Source organism: Balearica regulorum, chromosome 5 (assembly GCF_011004875.1).
Source record: "Balearica regulorum gibbericeps isolate bBalReg1 chromosome 5, bBalReg1.pri, whole genome shotgun sequence".
Classification (NCBI taxonomy): domain Eukaryota; kingdom Metazoa; phylum Chordata; class Aves; order Gruiformes; family Gruidae; genus Balearica; species Balearica regulorum.
The window spans coordinates 17385134-17407742 of NC_046188.1; the positions used below are offsets into that span (position 1 = coordinate 17385134).

Consider the following 22609-nt stretch of genomic DNA (forward strand, 5'->3'; position numbering starts at 1 on the left):
CCCAACAACGGACATTTATGGGCATCCTGATACACACCAAGTCCAACTTGCAGTAACGGCCACCATTCAACGAGCAGCTGTTTTGCTCATTAACTGCTTCACTGGAAGTGAAACCATCTTCATCTTCGCTTTTCTACTCTTCATCTTTTAATTTCTCCTGTTTCCTATTCACAGGGAGGCCAGGCTGCGGTGCCTTTTTATTAGAGGATCCTTTATCCACTTCCCCACAAGCGCTGTTAAACATTTCCGCATGCTTTGTTATTACACAGAAACACAAATGCCACGAAGTGTCTTCCTTATCACATCTCACAGCCGTCAGGCTGGGGACGCAGAGCCGGCAACTCCGGCCTGTCACAGCACAAGCCCTCGCGTCACCCTGGGGCAAATAAAAAGCAACCAAAACCACCAACTCAAAACCCAGCTGGCTGCGATTTGGGATGAGGCTCCTCCAGGACACGGGGGTGCCGGTTGATCCCTCGCTTGCCCCTTGGCTTGGCCCCGCTCCCGGCTGCCGGGACGGCTCGGGGGGGCGGGTGCGGCGCCTCCCGGACCCTCCGGAGCTCCCCGAGCCGCCCCGGGGGCCGCCCCCGCTCTGCGCCAGCCTCGCCGAGGCCGAGCGGAGGGAAGCGGCCGTCGGGAAGAGCCCGGGCGGGGAGGGAGAGCCGAGGGGAGCCGAGCGCGCAAGGGACTGCCTCGATGGGCTTGAAAAATCACTGCAGCAGCGGCGGGCAGGGGGGAGATGCAATCCCCGGGCTGCGCCGCCACGCCGCTCTCCCCGCCTCTCCCCGCCGGCTCCGGCAGCGCCCCCGGCAGCGCCCGTCCCTTCTACCCCCGCGCCCGGCTCCAAACTTTTTCCGCCACCCGCCCGCCCCCACCCCCCACCCCCCGGGGTGTGAGGGAGCCCCGGGCTCAGCGGTGAGCGCCGGCCGGGGAGCCCCCGGTGCGGGCAGGCGGCCGGCGGAGCATCCCGGGGAGGGGGAGCCGGCGGGGCGGGCAGGGAGGGAGGCGGGCAGGGCGGGGGTGGAGGCATGTCTCCCGGCTGAGGGAGCCGGGACTTGCAGAGTGCTGGGTTTTCCCGACCACCCTTTCCCCTCCCCACCCGCCCATCTCCCTGCCTCCCCCCCCCCCCCCCCCCTTCCCTCCCTTCTTCCCTCCCTCCCCTCCAGAATTAAAGTTGGGACAGTCGCGCTCCGGGGATGGGTGCGAGCCAACGCCTCTGCTGCCGGCTCGCTCTGCTCCCTCCCCAGGTCGCCCGGAGCCCGCGCCCCCGCCCGCCCGCCCAGGAGGGATGCTGCTCCGGGAGCTGCTGGGGCTGCTCCGCTGCTGCTGGCCCTCCCTGCTGCTGCACTGTGCCCTCCACCCGCTCTGGGGCTCCGTCCAGGTAGGGCCGCCCGAGCCTGCCCGGAGCTGCGCCGCGCCCGCACGCCCGCATGCAGGGAGCGGGGGGCGGCGGGGCCGGGGCGGGGGGCCCGGGGGCGGCAGGCAGAGCCCCCCGGCCGACACCCCCGGCAGTGCGGGGAGGGGGCTGGTGCAGGCGGGTGGTGGCGGGGCGGTGGTCGCGCAGGCGGCCCCCCCGGGGCAGGGAGAGCTGTTGCTCTTCTCGGCGCGGTCCCCCCCCCCTGTCGGCTGCTGCGGGACGGCGTGTGTAAGGGATGGGCGGCCGGCTCCGCTCCCCCGGGAGCGCTGAACTCGATGTGGTCTGTCTGAGCAAGATGTAGTTGACTTTCTTTGGCGCGCCGGCAGCCAGAGGGTTTGTAAGCGCATTTTGCTGTAGGTGGCAAGATGCACAGAAAGAAGCAATGCACGGAGCGATGCACAGGCTGTTTAATTTTGGTAATGTTTTGCTCTGGGGTTTCGATGCTGATTGCGAATTGGGGATTCTCAGGGTAAAGGGCTGAATCAGCTTTTGCCAACTCCGACGCTGTGATGTTGTGTGACCTTGATTGTAATGTGGGGTGACCAGCAAGATGGACTGAAAGAAATTGGTATACAGTGAGGGAGAGCGCTCATCCAGTTCGGAGAATCAGAACGGCAGCAAAGCTCGCCTCAAATGCATCACTTTGATATTTTAAAGTTTATTTATAATATATGTCTTCAGAGGAGTGATTGATGAGCCAGCCAAGTGCTGTTCAAGAACAGAACAATTGCAGTTTCTTTCTTAGAGAAAACACAGTGGAGACTCCAGATCTTTTACTCCCTGTTCTAAACTTAGTGACTCCCAAGAGATTAAACAGGGATGTTGTTTGTTTTAGCATGTTGGCTCTTGCCGTGAACGACAAAGAGGATTTGTGCTCCTTACAGGTTAAAATGAACAGAAATACAACAAAAACAACCTCCTTGAAACCAGTGCCCTCATCATAAAAATCTCTGCCACCACTACCTTCCCGCTGTCCTGCTCAAGTATTCAGGTAGCTAAGAATAAGTTAAAACTGTAACTGCATTTTTCAAGGGAAACACAGTTGTGTGAAAAGAGGAGCCTTCTGAAACCTCTCTCCTGTAATCAGTCAGTCAGTCAAGCACACACACAAAAAAACCAAACTTGCATAAACATTTTTCTGGCAAACTGCTCAGGTGATCTAAGCCAATCTTTCAAAAATAATTATGTCTATAAGAATTGAAACAGGCTCTGAGAAATGCAAAAGCCGAGGGGCCCAGCCTTTCCTTGCAATAATTTCTAAGTTTTATTATCCCATTCTTCATCTATACTTGTGCTATTACCTGCTGTTCGGTGTAAGGACAATCAATAAATCTGCTCATACTCAAGCTTTTTTCCAGCTCTCCCAAAACTAGGATGTATTTAAGGCTCCCATTGGCAGGCACCAATGGGAAGGACAAGTGTGGAGCGCTCACTGGCATGCCAGCCTTCCTGTGACCGAAACTCCCTCATCTTTGAATCTCTCCCATGACTCCTTTCCCCATGTTGAGTCATAATCCTTGCTCTTATCTTCAAAGTCTCACAAGCCATACTGCTCGACTAATCCACTAATGTCCCATCATGTCGCTCCCCTGCCCCTGCTCCATCTAAGGCAGCCATCATGTTTTCTCACATCTCTTCTCCCAGCCCTTCTTGACCCGATCATCCATGTGATGACTTATGGGTGGCATGGCCTTCCCTCCCATATCCTTGCATTCCCTCCTCAGGGCCTGCCTTGAGGCACTTAGGAGAATCAGTCAGATGCTAATCAGAGGAGAAGCATTTATTTTATTAAAAAAAAACCCAGACTAAAACCCGCTTATTAGCATCGTAGCCAGCACTGTGACAAGAAGGAAGGGATGATTCTGTCTGAGGCTTTTGACATAATTAAAGAAAAGAACAGTAAGTGTCATGAAAAATAGCAGGGTCACGTTTTCTCTGGTTTCGTAAACATGGATCTGGATTAACTCTGATGTGAATTATGCAGAGCCGTCCTGGGATTTACGCAGTGGCATTGAGATCTCATATCTGTAGACTGCTTCCAAGAGACAAAGCTCTTGCCACATCAGCAGGCTTTTAGAGGCCTCTGTGCCTTTTCAGTCAACTGTGCTTTTCTTTTCAAGCTTTCCTCCTTTTACCTGATTCAAAAAGTCACAAGAGGGCCACCCTCCGGGGACTGTATTAATCCTCTTTTCCCATCCCACTCTGTAGAGCATGCTCATGGACTGCTGCAACCCCATGGGACTCTACAGAAATACTAAACAGCTCTGACCACATGCAGATTTGTTCTTCCACTCTATGCAAAGCAGAACTAGGACCACTGTTTCTGAAGGAAATCTCGGATTGAAAAGAAATACGTCACAGGCACAAACTTCAACAGAGAGACTGTGAAAGAAAACCACCAGTTACCACTTTCTGTTTGCTTTTCCCTGGACATTTGTGGATCAGATTTTAATTTCCATTACTATTTAAAAGCATTTGTCCTTTTTTGCAAAGCATCTTCATATGAAATGCACATATCCATAAAGTCAACTCTTTATGTCTTTTCAGAGCAGGGCAAAAAATGCATCAGCTTGAAAGTCCAGGCAACGTATATGTCCAAACTGGCCAACTGCTGAGTGTGTTAAGAAAACATCATGCCAAACAAGCAACCAAGGTTTAGGCAGGCTGAGGAGATACACGTTCATGGCACCTTCAGTACCTGGAGGAATGGCTGGAAGGTGCAGAAGTAACAACTAGGGAGCAAGCCCTATGTGGTCCATCTCCGGTGATGACCCCTTGCCAAGGCAACCTCTGTGCTATGAACTGCCTGGCAGCCTGGCGGGTGTCTGGTTAGTCATTACCTGCAAAGTGCTTCCAAAGCCATTCTGGGGCCATGGTTGTGCCTGGCATAACAAACAAGCAGTAAAGTTTGAGGCTGGACTCAAATTAGCAGACCTGGCCAGAGAAGGATTAGGCTCTTTCAACATGCCTTTTTGTTCCTGACATCTCCTGTAAAGGCAGCTTACCTTGAATTGCAGACAGTAAGAAAGAAACATGGAGTAATTTATTTCATCATCCTTTGCCAGAGCAAGATTGTTCCCTAAAGCATATTTTCTAGTGATTTGTTCTGCTTACCTTTAGAAGACACAAGTAATAGCCTTCATTCCTTTCATAAGACGACTAATAGACATCAACAGCGGGATTTTTTTTTTTTTCTTGGAAAGGAGCCAAATGTCTTTTCTTTTTTTCTTAATTCTATCTTGTTACTGTTAGTTAATCTTCTTGCAGCAGTCCTTGACTATTTCTCTCCTCCTCGAGGCCCTCAACCTCAATTCATGTCTTTCCTTTTCCTGCCAGATTTCAGCCAACTTAAGATATCTTTGTTATTTTAAACTAACCCTCTAAGACAACCCCCTGGCAAGGTAACATCTGTGTTCCTACAGGTATCTTCTAACAACCAGACATTTTACTGAGTGACAAGAGACAGGAAAGGTGATAAAGCCCATGGTTTTGAATGTCAGTTATTTCCCGACCATTTAAAAATGATCATGGGGAATTTTGATAAAGGTTCAGACTAAGGTATTGAGAGACAAAGCAACTTTTTTTTTTTTTTCCCCCAGAAATAGTATTTTAAAAGTACCCAGGAGCAGGGAGTGGCTGGGCATGTATAGGGTTAATGTTGTCTGCAAAGTAGTTGAGAAAAATATCCACTGGTTTCTGAGGACACTCTATTACCAGCCTAAGGTAGGAGGACCTCCAGGGGTTTAAAGCAGTCAATAGTTCTAAAAAAAGACAGAGAAAGCCTTTGGTTCTGGTTGATATTAAGTTAGAGCAATAAGTCAATGTAGCTTTTCCATACCAGCACCGTCTTCAGACTTAGATACACAAAGCTGCTTCTGGTCTGCAAATGGAGCTGGCTCCAGGTCTGCTCAATGTTATTCTGCCCTGTCTCTATCCCTCTCTCATTGCACTGGCTCCCGCAAGGGAGCAGCGAGCCGTAGGATTCAGCAACCAGGGAACTAGGTAGGCAATGGTCATTGTAGCTAGGAGTTCATAGTTTCTTCCTAATCAGCTGCCAAGGCCAGAGGAGAGATGCTGCCCTACCTCCTCTGTTAGCACAGTACATGATGTCACACCAGTACAACTAGGAGGTGCCCCAGGTGTGCCACTGCCACCGCATGGAGTGGGTGCTCTTCCTACGGGGCTTCTCTTGGGAGATACCCTAACACCCATGTGAATAGCATTGGAAGAGCTGAAGCAGTATGGAGGATATGCTGCTGCCCATGATCACTTAATTTAAAAATAAATAAGCCTGCTTAGCAGACAGATTTATTACCAGCCATAAGGGATTACAAAGCCGAGTCACTTTGATTCATTAGAGCATTCAGAGAGTTTGTGTAAGTTCCTGGAAGCTGTCTGGGATGGTCTTTAACCATCCTCTTACTGTTACCTGATGGTGAAGGGGAAAGTTGGAAAGCACTTGTGCTGGATTTGTTTTTCCCTATGTTTGGTAATAGATTTTGACAAGCTGTTTAAAGAACTGAGCCTTCTGACTTGTGCTGTGCCGAGCCATCCTTCCAACTCAGCTACGCATAGTCTCTTCTATTCTTTCCTCCATCTCTATAATATTTAATCAACAAAGCCCTACCTCCATTTCCCTGAGGCCAGAGTAATGCATCTTTCTGCATTTAGAAACCTCCTACGCATGTGAACATGTCCTTTGTGCAGTGATGTTGTTTTAATTAGCCACATCTCTCTTTTTGGCCAGAAATACATGAAATGACTGTGTGCAGCTTTCCTGCAGCCAAGAGGCAGCACAGCACCCTTAGTGCCCAGCTGTGGGTGGTGGGAGAGGCTCTCTGGCGATGCCGTGGGCTGGGGGCAAGGGTTGAAAGGAGAGAGGAGACAGACTGTGTGCCTGTAGCTGGCAGGGGAAGGGAAGCAAAGCTTGGGCAGGAGAGAGGAGGGGGAAGGCGGCAACCCTGGGTGACCCTGGGGATAGGCAGGGAGGCAGAAGAGGCCTGCCTAAAACAGGTCGGAAAGCATGGCATGAGACATCCTCTTTGTAATGACCAACACGTCCTGGAAAAGAGCTAATTAAAGAAGATGATGTTAGGCCAAAACTATAAGGACAATAACGTGCCCAAGACCCCACTGGACAAGGCAACAGTTGAATGCTAGCATAACTATCCTTAGCTTCAGAAAGACACAAGCCTGTCCCAGGTGGTCTCCTAATCTTAATCATAGTATCACAAAATAGTTTGGGTTGGAAGGAGCCTTAAAGCCCATCTAGTTCCAGCCCCCCTGCTATGGGCAGGGACACCCTCCACTAGACCAGGTTGCCCAAAACCTCATCCAGCCTGGCCTTGAACACTTCCAGGGAGGGGCCCTCCATAACCTCTCTCAGGGCAACCTGTTCCAGTGCTTCAACAAGCACATTTAATCTTACATTCAAAGTGCTTGTTACATAACATGCTTATTCATCGTTTAGGCTTTGTATCCTTAAAATTGTATCCAGTATTTTCCATCTGAGTATCAGTCCATTCAGAAAGAGCTGGCTTAGAGACCTCTGAAGTTAACACCTCTCAGAAGCTCCTGCGATGTTCGGCAAATTTCCTTTTCATTAGAGACTTACTCCTCTTCATTTTATAGCATTAGATTAGGAATTTTACTGATTATTCCTTAAATCTCTAGTCATGTAACTATTCCTGATGGTAAGAAAAATATGCTGTTAATAAATGGTCCTTGTCATGACTAGATCAAGCTATTGAATATATTGTATATCAATACTGGCTAAATCATTCTTCATCACCAAGCGATGCCAACACTTGGGTTCTGCAATGGCTCATCTTCAGCTTTTTTACTAGCCCACATTGCAGATTACGGAGTCTACAAGTCACAGTTTGTGGCATTTCCATTTTGACCGTGTCGTGGCTGTAGTCCACAGATGAGTAAAATATGGGCTCCCACTCCTCTTGGTGGGAAGTGAAACACTCCATGAAATGCTCTCTGAACATCAAAGCAAGGCTGGCAAAGCAGAGGAGAGATCTCCTCCGGCTTTCAGTTCTGATATAAGGAAAATGAACATAATCCTGACCCTAACTGTCTTGTAATTTTTATTAGCTCTTTGGCTTGCAGCAATGACCCTGTGAATAATGCATGCTGCTAGATGGCTTTCCTAAGGAAAGAAGGCTTACGCAATCATGTTGTCTGCCACTACCCACCTTCTCCTTACCCCATAATAACTCAGAAACCAGCCAGCCAATTTCAACTGAATCTGACAGAGGGAAAGAGGTTTTGAAGATGTTAAGTAAAAAAAAAAAAAAAACAAAAATGGGAACCATGTAGAGAAGAGACCTCCTTGAAGTGGCCTTAAGTGAGGAACATGAGCTCAGTTCTCACTACAGGTCTGAGGTGCCAGTTGGGTACTCAAGTCCAAGAAACACATTCATGGAAAGTTTTCCCTGTTTCTGCTGCTCATGCAATGACTTGTTTCTTCACAGATCACTCAGGGTGAGCCCCAGAAGTCATGCTCCAAGCCTGTAGCAGACAAAGTCACAGAGAGCTGCCAGCAAATTTGCCAGTGCAGGCCACCTCCGCTGTTACCACCGCCTCCTCCACCTCCACCGCCCCCGAGGTTGCTAGTGGTGCCAAGTAAGTAGCCGTTGGTATGGTTGTGGTGTGCTGAGGGAGGGCAAAGCAATGGGGACACCTGGACAGATGGAAGGAGAAAGGATGTGGGAGAGGGCACAGCTAGCTCATTTGTCATTTTCCACTTAGCAATTGGAGGAAAAAATGTTCTCAGTAGAGATGGAGATCTGTTTTCTGATCAATGAATAATGCTTGGCTTTTGGAGGAAAGCCAGAGAAATTCCCTCCTTTCATTGTATTATATATGATTCCCTAGCTTTAAATGGTTCCCTAATACCCTAGCCATGGAAAATGCTTTACTACAGAGACATAGCACTGTGCTTCCCCTTGAGTTATGTGACCTCCGGTTTCACCAGGTGTGCACCTTGGAGGTCTAGGTGCTCCAAGACAAATTAATTTGTAAGCAGGCAAAAATTCAAACACTCTGCCTAGACCATCCTGCAGGTTTGATTGACTTCAAGACACCATAGCTCTACTGGTTTACCATAGCAGTGAGGTCAGGCTCACTGGTTTTAAATTGCTTACAACTGTAACAAAAGGCAGAGGCATGTCAGGAGTCAATGGCAAGCAAGCAGTTTTCCCACTAAAACACGTACAGGCTAAGGCTCATCTATTTCTCTTCATCCAAATCAGTGCTCCCAAACCTCATGCAGCCCATCCAAGCTCCTCGTAATTTCCAGCTGTGCACCCCCATGTCCAGCACACCTACTGCCCACAGTTCCTGCTGGCTAGCTCAGCCAGCTTCCTTCCACATCAGTGTTCCTGTGATCCCTGACGCACAGATCATTTCTGGAGGCTGAGAGCTGTGCCGGTGGTCCCCGGGGGAGAGGCAGTCCTGCTGCAGTGGGACGGACCTCGCCGGCGCTACTTGTGCTGGCTGTGGGTGCAGGGACGTGGGCTGGACCCTGCGCAGCCACTTTTAGGTCCCAGGTACTTGATATCCCAGCAAATCTCCTTAATGCTTCTATATTTTTGCAAATTTGTCTCTTCCTAAAAGGCTGCCTATTAATTCTTCTCCCTGCTTAGATAAACTCCCCTGGGAACAGTGTTGCAAAGTATATCTGTTATTCTTCTCAGTATTTCCCCCAAGGGAAAAGAAATCATTAGGTAGCATCATTTGGCTGTTTGTCTTTATCAGCGCCATCCCCAGATGTGCAGAAGACACAAAGAATGCTTCTGTACAGCTTTTAGCCGGACAGAGGACAGGCAGAATTTTGCAGTGTGTTTTCTGCCAGGAGCGTGCTTTGTATTTGTGCCACACTGCAGAAATTTAAGGCAAAGGCAGGAAAAAAACCTAGTGAAACACTTGGGAAAGGAAATACAAAGACAGCTTGGAAAACAGAGATGAAGTTTTTTCAATAGCAGGAAAAATCTCTTTCAATGTTCAGGAAAATGTCATGGACAGTAATATTGAAAATTCCCTTGATCTTTGTCTCACAGCCAGAAAATAAAGCACTTTTTGCCACTTTGCTTTCTTGTACCTGGGGTACCCTGTTGCCCTGAGGGAGCTGCTCTTACCCACAGGAGAAGTGGCAGAGCAGTGTCCGCACAGGGACCAGCCTGGCTGCTCAGCTGCACCGAGAGGAGAGCTCCGCTGCCAGGCTGCTTCCCCTCCCCGGGCTGCTGTCAGGCAGCTGGTCTGAGTGCGTGGATTTGTCTCCCATGAAGTGGGAAGGAAATCATATCAGGACAAAAAAAAAGAAGTCTGCCACACATTGCAAAAAGAGGAAAGAGAAATTAAAAGGGCCTGTGGCTGGGATAGCCTGATGCTTACTCAGGCTGGATTGCCAGGTGCTAACCCAGTTCTAAAAATGAGCTATATAAATCCAGATGACTAATATTTAAACAAGCTGTTTCATTTCAAATGCAATAAAAAAAATAGATTACACATTTCTTTCACCAATAAGCTTTAGAGTAGCAATCAAGTGCCTCATCTTGAAAGATGCTTTCATTATTATCAGCTGTCTAGGCACTGTGATTTAGCCCACGTGTACAGCAATCCCCATCCTTGTGAGAATGAGCAAGCCTCGTGGTTAAATATTGATGTTATAGACACCACTTTTAAACAGCATTCAGAAGAGAGGGCAGTAGAGGGCCAAGACAAGCTATTATTAAGTGGTTGATGCTAGACTTGCACTTTGCACTTTCTAAGTGATTAAAGTTAAGTACCGGAAAGACCTCTACAAAAAAACAGCAGCCCAGGAGCTGCAAGTTTTTTACCTTTACAAGGTACAGTGTCTGCACTGTGAGGCACTTCATAAAGATGCTGGCATTGCTCCCAGAGCTTTGTGAGCTACCAAAGGCTGCAGCCTGCTAGGCACTGTCCTTAAAAGCTCTTTTTGCAATCAAACTGAACGTTGTTGGAGGTTTAGATCATCTCTACATCCTCCTAAAGCAGCTATTGTGGTTTGAGCCTGATGATTAAAGCAAATAGGTACAAAATTCCTGTCCATCCAGTTACTACAGACACTGACAGCTCAGTTACCTGCTAAATGAAGTCATCTAGTGCTCTTTTGACATCTCCTGTCTGGTTTGCAGCTGCTGCTGTGGAAAAGCAGAAAACCCTCTTTGTGTCCTCTCCATCAATCCTACCTGAATGTTTTGCAAATCTTGGAATCATTTTGCTTGGAAAAGACTTTTAAGATCATTGAGTCCAACCATTAGCCTAACACTACCAAGTCCACCACTAAACCACGTCCCTAAGCACCATGTCTACATGTCTTTTAAATCCCTACTTGAAAGTATGGCACTGGGTAACTGTTTGTGAGCAGCTGAATCACTCCCTGCAAGGTTTTTATTGTGGTTGAGGACAACTGAGGACTTTCAGGAACAATTACAGGGCATTTAGTGTCTCTTAATACATTTCAATATTGACAGGGTACAGATAGATTTACATAAAATCTCTTAAATATTGGGACTTCAAGAATTCACATATAAACACTGGTAAATGTGTTGACTCTGAGCTAATTCCCTCCACAGAAAATGAGTAGAATCACACACAATTAGCAGTCAGTCTAAATACATGAGCGATGGAAGAAGCACCAACTTTCCAGGGTTTAGGAGGCACCTCACTATTATAGTCACATATTTACTACAGGAATGTGTGGCGTGTGTTTCAGTGCACCAGGAGGAAGTATATCATTCGTTCAACAATATGAATACGGGAAATAAAATTAGATCATGTAGCCCATGTATTTTCAAACATGGATAACAAAATTATGGACTGGTGAATTCAGGGAATAATTCTGTCACCTGAACTCCAGGCCCCAGGGAAGGAAACACAGGCTGCTTTTGCCCTCCTTCAGCCATCACTCCAGGCCTCCTCTCCCATGTTTCTAACTCCTACACAGACCACTGGTATTTCCCATGTCCCATCCAACCTCTGTTCTTGCCTTTACTCATCCCCTCTGCAGCTGTCACAGGACATTTCCCCACAGCAGCATATCCACGTGCCTCCCCCTCGCTACGGAGGACTCCTGGTCTGGCCCAGTGAATCCGTCTGCTTTACGGTATCTAAGCGAAGGCTAGGATCAGCCATGCTGGTCCCTGTGGATGCTGGTTCTCTCAGTATTGCTAGTTCAGCCTTGTCTCTTTCTGTAAAGTGGGACATGTGGATCTTCCTCAGGAGCATTTCAGTTTTGAGTTTCCTGAGCTTCATTCCAGGTGCAGTTTGTTGGCATCCTACTGAGATACTGCTGCCTTATTCAGTATAGACATGTACCTTACTGAGGGTCTTCAAGAAAAGGCGCTCCAGCCTGTGTTAGAAGTAACTGGGATGGTGGGGACTGTCAGGAGACATGGTCACTGAGCCAGTAGCAGCTCTTCCAGACGGTCTGGCATATTGATGTTTCCACAGTAAATCCCCTTATGCAAGCAGCAGCCTGCTCTTTAACCCATGCCTAGAAAACTGCTAGTTGATGAAGTGAAAGGGAGGCTCACGAGTCTCTGAAGGGCCTAAGGCCAACAAAGCTTAGATGCTGATGGCAAAGAACGAAGGAACTTTCAGTGAAATTGAGTGTGTTCCCTAGATATGGCTGCAATGACCTAAAGGAGATAGAGATGCTCAGACCTGGCCTTTAATTAAGTGTTTCTTTTTTTCCCCCATCTGCTTTCCTCCTTGTCTCTGGATTTCAGCCAGGACTAAGACAAGGTGGATAGAGTACTTGTTTAGGCAGCATTTCTAACCCAGCTTCACAGACCCATGAGATTAAGCTAGTTCAAATGATGTTGACCCTTCAAACTCTAAAATACTGCTGTTGTCAACCCTTAAATACTTTGTGAGCACGCAGGTTTCTCCAGGGGCATTGCAAAGAAGAAAGGACTTTGGAAGTAGAAGCTAGGTTTTCAAAAGAGGAAAAGGTTAAAGCTAGACATACACTGCAGTGAGTATCAGTTTTAACCTGTGTGAGGTTTGAGGATAAATCATTTCAGAAGTGACTTCTGCAAAATGATACAAGGAAGAGAAAGGTTGTTCAGCGTGAACTCCTCACTTGCTGGTTAGCAACATTTGCTATCTCTGCTCTACCCATCTCCCGTGTTGGACAAGGAGTCCATGGTACTGCCAGCCCCTCTCTGGATGATGGAAGTGTCCAGTCAAACATTGCTTCAGTAAAAATTTAGAAGAGGAAACTTATATAAAAGTTTTTATCTGAGATCATTACAAGCTGTACTAGTACAGCTGAGTCTGGATATGTGAACCAACCTCTCACTCGGTGGATGCTTGCACATAGGAACACAGGGAGGTCTTTACAGCTCCTGACCTCAGTGAAAGTTTGCCCTGAGCTATCAGTTGAGATAAAGCACAATCAAGGCAGTGCAACGCCGAAGTGAATGACATCACTGCAGAGGACTCTCATCTCCAGGCTGTAATTGTATGATTTTGTTTTTCAAGGTGAAATCATTTCCTTTATCTTTGGTGATAGTGCATCTAATTAACTAATTATTTGGGCTGGTGAAAATGCCAAAATAAAAATGACCAACTGCAGGAAAGGCACAACTTTTTGGCAACTATAGGAGCACAGATGTATAGCTTAATTTCAGAAAGTGTGCAGGGTCCCTTCAGTGCAAGTAGGAAAACTAAGGACATTCAGATCTTTCAGGACAGATGGTCACAATGTGTGTATATAGGCAGGAGTCTGAGGTACAGGAACAGTCTGGAACTTCTCAAACTTTCAGTAAGTTTTAAAGCAACTAAAATTTGCACATTTGGCTTGCTGGCTGTTAACAACGTAGCCTTTTGCAGCAGGAACTTGTTGTAGAAATAAAAAATGTATGGCTCTGGGACATAAAAGAATAAGAAAATGGTTTTTCCTAAGGTTTTTCTACAACCTAAATGCTGGCAGTAGAAAGGACAGGGCGACCCAGTGTGGATCCAGAGGATGAGTTTGAGCCTCATGCTGAGCAGTGTCTCCACATGACCATTCAAGCAGGAGATCTGAGCGTGGTGCTGATGCTCACCACATCGCTTCCTGTACTACATGGGTACAGATGTAGATGTGCTTGCCTACACAATGCCAAAAGGACCTTTGTCCTTGGCAGAGGTCTATGATTGTCCTCCAGGAATTGAGGGGAGGTTGTGATTGCAAAACTGAATTGAAATCCTCCTGGAGGCCACCACATGTTTTAAAACATGAGGTGCCAAAGAATTTGCTGCAAGCAGTCTGATGTTGCTCCTGCGATACGGGCTGAGCATCTCAGAGAGCTCTGGTGTTGTTTCTCTTTGGGTAGACCTTCTGTCTTGTGAGTGCTTTGCACCTTTCCGAAAAGGTGCCACCAATGCAATTTTGACCCGAAGGACTCAGCTGGCAGGACCAGCCCTTACCTACAGCCCTTCTGCCAGAAGGACTGGTTCTGAGTAGTTCTGAGGTATTTGGGCAGGAGTCTCAGATTAATTTATCCTCAGTGCTGATGCCCAAAGGATTTGTTAGCAAACATATGGGGGTGGTTTTGTTCTACAATACGGGGAAGGTGTTTTCATCCATACTTCATACAACACAGCGACTACAAAAAACTGAGTGGTGATGGAAGAGAACTACAGTAGCACCAAAAGAGGAGGGGGCACATCGACTCCTACATCAAGACATTTATGGTAATGACAGCTACTGTGAGGGAATATTGTTTTACCACAAGTCTGGTCTAGACAGTGATTTTTTTTAATGCATGCAGAATGCTGAAACAGGGAAGCCCTTTCAGTTTTGGTAACACAGCTGTCATACTGTGAATTACAGTCTTGTGTGAGAGCATTGTTTATAATTTACAAAGCAAACCCAAAATTCAGTTCTTGTCTTCTCCCAGCTACACTTTCATTTTGCTGGAGAATTGTGAATCTAAGAACTGGCAGTATGATTTTGCGGCTTTCCAATCTAAATTGAAATCGAGCCCCACAGCCTGGAGTCAGGGATGATGGCACATCAGAGTCTAGTCTAGGTCCCCATCGTGTTGTTTTCACATCACAGACACTGCCTTCTCTGTTAGCATAGTGAACCAAATCATTAAGCATCCAAGATGGGATTTAGGCAGAATTCACCCACCTAAATCAGAAATGCAATGATTAGATTTCCTGCCTCCAATTGCAGGCACTTGTGTTTTTATCACTAAAGACATAAAGACTTCAAAATCCTAATATTTTTTTGCATTTAGCACAGTTATTTCTGGCGTAGAAATAAAAGTTGCAAGTCCTCACCTCCCAGTTACAATGAGAAAATTATTTAGAGTGAGGAGCAATCAAATGCAAAGTTTGAAATAGTCTGGACATCCAGGATGTTATGTTAAGTCTGAAGAGCTGGATTAGTGACTAGAAAGCAGGTAAGACTGGAAAGGTTCATGCTAATACTTTCATGATAGGATTCTGCTATCATTCATGCACCTAACATCTCCTCATATTGTGTTCTTGTAAACTCTCTATTTTTGTAAAACACTGGTTAGATCAGGCTGTCAGTCACGGCTTCCATTGCTTTCCCAATTCGGAGTTTTTCACCACAGTAAGTTCTGAAATGTTTTGTCAAGTCTAATTTTTATTTAGGCAAGGGATGAATCTTTCCTCTGCTCTGGGACCTTGCAGATTTGTTTTGAATTTTTCATGCAGTAATAAATCCATATTATGGAAAAATCCGCTCTCTTGAAAATGCACTCGTTCATACATTTTGAAGTATTTAAAAGTAAGAGCCTCAGGCTAGCTTTGCAGTACAGAAATCAGTGGGAGTTCTGTTATCTATAGATTAGAAGTATTGTCTAATTTTGAAAAAGGAAGCATTAGATATTAAACTGATTCTGCAGTAGAACAGTCCTTTCTACTCTGAGATGCATATTCCAGTAGTCTGATTTATTTATTTTTTAAGCAAAAGGAGTTGGCTAAGCTGAAGACATTAATTCCCTGCATGGATGGCAGTCCATTTGTACATGCCAACCATTTCACTGATTAAGAAGATAACAAATCTTCAGTGAAGTTACTGATGAGTCAGAGGCTGCTGATTTACAAGTAATTGTAGGTTCCCCTGCCCCTGGTGGAAGGAGTTGTGCCTCATCTCGACGAGTCAGAAGTAAACTCTTAATTGGCACAAGCTGTTCTAGCAGGAAGGCTAAGCAGCCGACCTTGCTCAAGTAGTCCCATAGAAATGTATGTTCTTGTAATGGTTTTGTGTATTGTCTTTGTTGCAAACGTGACATAAAGGTGTTGCGCTGCCCATGTAATTGCAACGTATGAGTAGGTTTTTTAAGCTGACATAGCAGATCAAGGAAACAGCAGTCTGGACATTTGGGATGTTAACCCAAAGTGAGTACACAGTGTCCATTAATATAGTACAAACATAGGTTAATAACTGATGCCACTGCTAGAAACTGTCATTAATAATTATGTAAGTTAATTTAGCACTTCCACTGGTAAATCATGTCACATTATAACCACATATATACAGTAGCAAATTGTTAATTCCTAATTGTTATTAAAATGAATTGTTTTATCATTTTGAAGTATCTTTTAAATGGAGCTGGTATTTCATCAGTTCATTGGTTAGAAATATTTTACACAAAAATCTGTTCCTTGACAAATGCTGTTATTAAACTGGACTTTTACCAGGAGCACTGCTGCTATTAAACTGGACTTTTACCAATGGAGCAGATTCTAAATGATTCATCCCTGGACATTTTCCTTTCCTTTTGGAAGCAGTGCTTAATCTTATTTCATAGCCACTATCAAAGGAAATGACTATTAATGGAGCAAAGGGAGGGTTAGGTTTAACCCTGGGTTTGATTTGGCAGGCTGCAGGTGCTCTACCTCAGCCTCATGGAGCATCATTCTGCAGCGCTGGCTGTATAGTGCTGTAGGCTTCAGTAGGGAGTGATGGTGAGCAGGATCTCTGCTACATCTCCCCTACCTGTGCAGGTCCAAACCTCCGTGTAAAGCCTGAGGAAAGTGCAGACAGCAACCAGTAACCAATTTGCTTGCTTTTGTGACTGTAAGGTAGCCTGTGCCTTGTCTTTTAGCTTTCAGAGAGTTACCAATGTACTCTGAGTGGTGACAGAGGACTTTGTGTTGGGCGTTTGGCATGGTGAAGCTACTTGATCTGTTAACATGATGTAATTGCCATTTTAAGTATTCTGTGTTTTATGGACACTGCATGAAAATTTATCAGTTGATGCATGGTGGGTCATCAATTTTATTTCCCTTAAGTTGAACCTGAATACATTTTGGGAAAAGAACTTGGCTGCACTAGGTATGGAAATTATTAATTGGTCTCCTCAGGGACATTTTTAAGTGATAACCCTTACTTCCAGCAACAACTGAGCCATTGAAGTGATACAAGGAATAAATTCTGTAATATCAAACAGGAGGATTATGTTTATATAGATGCCATACACTAACAGAAGTATCTGCTACATAGCCAGCTGTTCCCTAAAACTCAGACATATGACTTGCAATATGGCTTTCTTTGTAAAGTGAACTCTCTAAAGCCATCTGTACTTACCATTCTAAAGTATATGCCTGTTATAGTCACTGTCTCCATGGAATATCTGCCCAACAGGCAAACCATTAATTTTTCAGAGATGGACACAAACTGGTGCCTTAGACACTGCCACCACTAACACATTAGGAAAATATTCCAAGTCTTTCCAAGTCTGCCACAATCTGTGTTAGGAAATTCAGTCTGCAGTTGGCTGAAGCTGGTTTTGTATCTATCTGCCTTCCCTGAAGAGGAACTAATTTTGAGAAAGTTTCAGCTACAAGCTGTGAGACTTGTCCAATCTTTGTTTTTATCTGGAGGTTCCTGAGCTCTTTTAAAAGCCACTAAAGGGTCTAAGAGATAATATCTTAATGATACCAGTAGCACAGAATTTTACTTATATTTCATAGCCTGTGACTTTTATGGGACCTCTCATGTGAATATTGTGCAGCCTGAAGAAGTTGTGCAGATCTGGACCTTAATTTGATCTATATATAGAACATTATACCAAGAAAATCTGTCATCTTTCTGTGGGATTAAATCTGCCAACCCTGAGATATCTTATTAATCATTCTCTGGCAAAAGACTGGTCATTAATGTAGGAGCTTAGACTTCCGAAATCATATTTCAGCTGTTTGAATTTCAGTCTGTATCATCCCTCCTTTGAAGGCCTGTTCACTGCAGGAGCTGAAAGATGGATAAGCTTTCAGCAGACTTGATGGTGACATACTGTGACTCCCACAAAGGAGGCATCTTGCCCACCCTGCAGGGAACGGCGAAAAGAGAGTCCAGGATGCTGCTTCTCCCTCTGCCACTGACCTGCTGGGAAATCCCAAGAGAGTCAACTGAAATGGAGATATTTTTTCGCCTCTTAAACTTTGGATTTGAGACTAGTGGATATCAAGCACTGAAGATTATTGTTATTTTTAGGCTCAAAAGTGAACAGCAATTACTACAGAATTGATGTTATGTCCTGTCATACGACTCATTGAAGAGGAGGCTGCACCACCACACAGCAAGGAGGACATGGTGTTCACCATGCCAGGAGCAAGAGGCAGAGCCTATGGCCACGCCGTCATTGCATGGTAGTGAAAGAAAGGAGGCAGCCTGAGGGGCTGGACAAGAACCCACAGTGCAAAACGTCACTACGTCATGTCTCTGTCAGTGATGATACAGCTTCAGCAAACCTCTGGCAAAGGACCATGTATCAGCTGATATGGCAGTTAACATCCTGAAAAGCATATCACTATAGTTAAAGTGTCCATGTGGGTGCCAATACCATAGTACCTTAACAGACGCAGCTGTACCTGCCTTCACAGTGCTTGCTTGGATTTCATCCAAGGGTTCCTGAGGCTCAGCAAAATCAAGGGCTAGCTTTTTAAGGGCTTTTATCACCTAAAAATGCAGATAGGGGTCGAATGATCTCTCCAAACCACTTAAGTCCCAGCAAGTGTCCTAAGCCATGGCCCACTCCACCTTATTATGGAGAGGATGGATGCTTTCTATGTGCCGTTTACTAAGCACTTCCTTGCTGCTGACCTGAGGCAGGTGGTGGCCAGCAGGTCACGAGGGAGGACACAGGGAGGATAAGGCCAATTTTCTACTCATGTCTTTGCTCTTTGGCAGTCACTTCTTCATGAGATGTCCTCTGCAACTGCACTGCCCCATGCAGGAGCCCGTCTCTCCCTGAAAGACATGGTAGCTGGTGATGAGCCCATTTTCTGCCCCAAAATAGCCTCTGAAACAGCCTGAAAGAAAGCCAGTTTGACCGGAGGAGGCGACTGTCCAGAAAACTAATTTCTTTTCATACCTATCTGACTGTGGTGGATCTGAGAGGTGATGTTGGCTATGTGATGGAGGAGGAAAGCTCTGTGGGAAAAATGCATCTCCTGTCGCCAGCGATTTCCAGTTTGGACGTGGTCCTTACTACTGTCATATACCCCAGGGCCCAGTGCTGTAAGCCTGCAAAGAAAGGTAGCCCTTTTCCCAAGAAGCTTGAAAAGGTCTCCACATTTGATGCATAGCAACAAACCTCCTCTTGCCCATGCTGAAGTTGCTCACTGAGCTCTGTGGGTTTCAGTGGACCGGGGTCCCACCATGGCAAACACCAAAAGAGAAGCTTCTGATTTTTTTCAACCTTGTTAGGAGACACAGCGAGGAAGCCAAAGGCTCACAACATGGGGTGGCCAACCAGCTTCTCACAGAAGTGGCTGCAGGGCAGGTGTACCTGGGACACACTGGCAGGGGATGGACTGCAGTACCCACTTGGTCTGCAAGGCTGATGGTTTGACACTTACTACAGGTGTTAAGTTCATCCTTAAAAGTCTTGAGAGTTCACTCATCCCTGTGTATTATACTCATTTTTAGGTCCTCTCTAGGAAATCTGCACCAGCCAAAGCAGAATGGAGGACAGACATATATAGATATCTGTATGTATGTGTATATGTGCATGTGCTTATTGAATACTGGTGGAAATACGCTACTATGCTTTCAGGTATCAGAGCGCTGAAATGGCGAAGGCAGACTTAGCATGGATGTTCAGTGTTTTCAGGCCTCTTTTCTGCTGGATGTTCTTTTCACTGCTGTAACGTGATGGGGTCCCACAGTTTGCTGGGCCAAGCAGATGATCCTTAGCACTGATTTTCCCTGCTGAAGAATAGCCCATGCTTTCTGCGTGCATCACTCGCCGCTGGAGAGCCAGACTGTGTGTTTGTGCAATGAAGTGGATGGTACTGTGCTGGCACATCTCTGTGCCTCTCAGTGGTGCCTCTGTTCAAAAGAACTGAGAATTACTGTCCCCAGGTCAGTGCCGTGCTGCTGCTGTTCTGCTCTAGACCTTGGCCTTGCTGCTGTGGTTGCTTGAATAGGTAGTTGATGGGAAGGTCAGGGAAATAAGCTGGTTCTTGTGGAAACATAGATGAAGTACTTACAAATTTCCCTACTTAGCCTATTAAAGAATTGGGAAAGAGTAACAACACTGCTGGCATCCAGCCTTATGTTGCACATTTTATCCCTACATCTTGCAACAGTATGGAAAGCTGGGACTACTGTCCCCATCCTGGAGAAGGAGAATCAGAGGCTGGGGATGAAGATCTTTCCAGTATCACCCAACAAACAAGGGGGAGGGCTGAGGCTGGAACCCACATCCTGAGAGGAATTTCCTGTCCTCTACCCACCATTGCACTCTACCTAAAGAGAGGTTAAAGCCTATATCATAAAACTGAGAAGATTAAACTTAAGGTTGTATATCTACATTCAAGCACCCTGGCTCTCTGAGTGCTCAGCACCTCTGGAAATCAGGTCACCTTCTAAAATAAATTCAACGGTACTAATTTATCAGCTAATTTTCAGGCAGTTGTGACCTGTTTCTTAGAGGCACCAAATACCCACTAACCTGATCAACGACTCCTGTGTTTCGGAAGGCAGACCACCCAAGTACAGCAGGGTTCACCTGAACGACAGCTCTCACGGGGAGGCAGCGCTTAGGACTATCTGGGGGTGTCACTAGGACTATCTCGGTGCTGCCCAGCCTGGTGCTGATCCACGTTGTGGAGAGCAGGGAAATGTGATGGTGCCCATGAGGGTCTCCAGGATGACTGCGTTGCTGCGAGGAGGAGGCTGCCTTGCAAGGCACAGGCTTCAATTCTCATTTGCTCAGGTCAGAAACTGATAGTGTGTGATTTAATTGGGGTAAAAACAATTCCGGCCTTTTTGCTGAGGAAGAATCAGATGGAGAGGGAGAAACGGCGTCTCATCAGGAGACTGCTGGTTAAAAAAACATGTGACAAAGTCAGATCAGAGGGCAGTGGCTGACGTGAGCGTCCATTGTAAAGATAAATGCCAGAGCCAAGCATTAACACAGAAGCTAGCTATGATGTAATCTCCTTAAAAGCCTTTTTCTCCAAGGCCTTTAAATGCTACTGCTTCTCCAGATCATGCTTTAGAGAACAGACTCTCCCTCTGTGCTCGCTAACCCCACTCTCCTCCAAAAGACCTTGGCGGCTGAAACCATATTTTACTCCTATTTGTGGTGCAGTACCTCAGTTCTGGCAGGTCCCATCAGCTTCACCGACAACCTAATAGGATTAAGGCTGGCAGATCTGGCCCTCAGCCTGCCAATTGTTTGGAGCACAGACTCTCCCTCCCTACTTTTTTGGATAGTGCTTTGACTGTTCTGCTGTCTGCACCATCATCATCCTTCCATAAGCATGTAGGACTCTCAACTGAAATACTATTCTTCCTCTGCAGCTGTGCCAAAACCAACAAGTTATCCTACAAGCTTAGCGTCAGCCCTTCCTGGGCACCCTACAGGATCCCACCTCGTGCCTGTCCATAGGTCTCAGCTGCACAGAGCTCCTGTGGACGGCATCAGCGTGCCAGTTTGGGGCAGAAATCTGGAGCCTGCCCAGGAAGTCAACAAGGCAGTTTGCTGCTGCCACCCTGTCATGTAGTTATGGCCAAATCCAGTGTTTGCGTCTGACTCCCAAGGAGGAGGCAACACGGTCCAGAGGGTAGGACTGGCCAGGAGTCAAAAGACATTTTGTTTCCTGGCTTTTTCACTGAGCTGCGGCAACTTTGCGCAAGCCGCTTCGTTTATGCCTGGGTGACCGGTACTTTAATCTGGGTTTTGGGGTTTTTTGGTCCTAATGATATGTTGCTTTTCCAAAGGACTCTCAAATCTGCCACGGAAAAGCAGCTGCACGAGACCTACCAAGACAGCACAGCAACATGGGGCGTTAGTGAAATCCACTGCAAAACCCAAACCTAAATGTGTGTGGGTTCAATAACCTTTCAAGCTTAGATCTTAAGCACCACACTCAAAACTCCCCCATCTAGTGCCTCTCTTTCCCACTGGCTGTATCCAGGCTGAGGTTTTTTCATCAGCAGTTCCAGTTCTGTTTCTTGCAATGAGCCATGCACTCCTCTATTGCCCGTGACCTTCAGAAAATTCCTGCAGAACTGCCCCTTTCCTCCACCTCCTGCAAACTCCAGCCTCCAAAATTAAGCACACAACTGAGCATGTTTCTTGTTTCAGAACAGAAGTATTTTTAGAAAGGGGGAGAAAACTAAGGAGATGGGGGAACCGAGAGTGTAGAATAACAGCGTCTACAGTGTAAAAGCTGCGGGGGAGGGAATTTCTCCAGCATCATCCCACACATGTTTTTATTATAGCAGAAGTTCCCGCTGTGTAGTGATTGCAGTACTCCCCTTAAAAGGGTAGTAGAAACATATGCACAGAGCAGCTGCATGGTACAAACTCGTCTGCAACATAATGTGATAAATAGAAGTATCATCTGCTACAGGAATAGCTGATTTCCACTAGTATTATTTAACCTACCTACTCCAGGGAGGCAGTAAATCAGGACAGGCTTTCTGCTGAGCACACCACTATTGCCTGGTAGTAGTTGTTTACCTAACTAGTTCATGGCACTCTGGAAATGGCTCTAAGTTTACAAGCAACAGGAAGGGCACAGATCTATAAGGAAGTAAAAAAATGAAAGAAAACCAACATAGACTTTTTTTCTGGATCAAAATTTGCTCCAAAATTAGGTGATTCTTATTTTCCTTAAGCCAGTCTATTGCACATCCTGTGCAGGTACAGCCATGCTCCAGAGATGAGGGTG

At 46.2% G+C, this 22609-nt stretch overlaps 1 protein-coding gene across 2 annotated transcripts in view; it reads left to right on the forward strand.

Moving 5' to 3' along the window:
* Positions 1–1064: 1064 nt before the first annotated feature.
* Positions 1065–22609, forward strand: part of PRIMA1 (proline rich membrane anchor 1) — a 55264-nt gene continuing 33719 nt past the window's right edge. The window contains exons 1-2 of one of the 2 annotated variants that reach the window (XM_075753672.1): positions 1065–1381; positions 7900–8050. In XM_075753672.1, coding sequence (XP_075609787.1) covers positions 1289–1381; positions 7900–8050 — 244 coding nt within the window. In that variant the 5' untranslated portion in view covers positions 1065–1288. The remainder of the gene's footprint in view (positions 1382–7899; positions 8051–22609) is intronic. The other variant, XM_075753671.1, reaches the window with a different exon arrangement.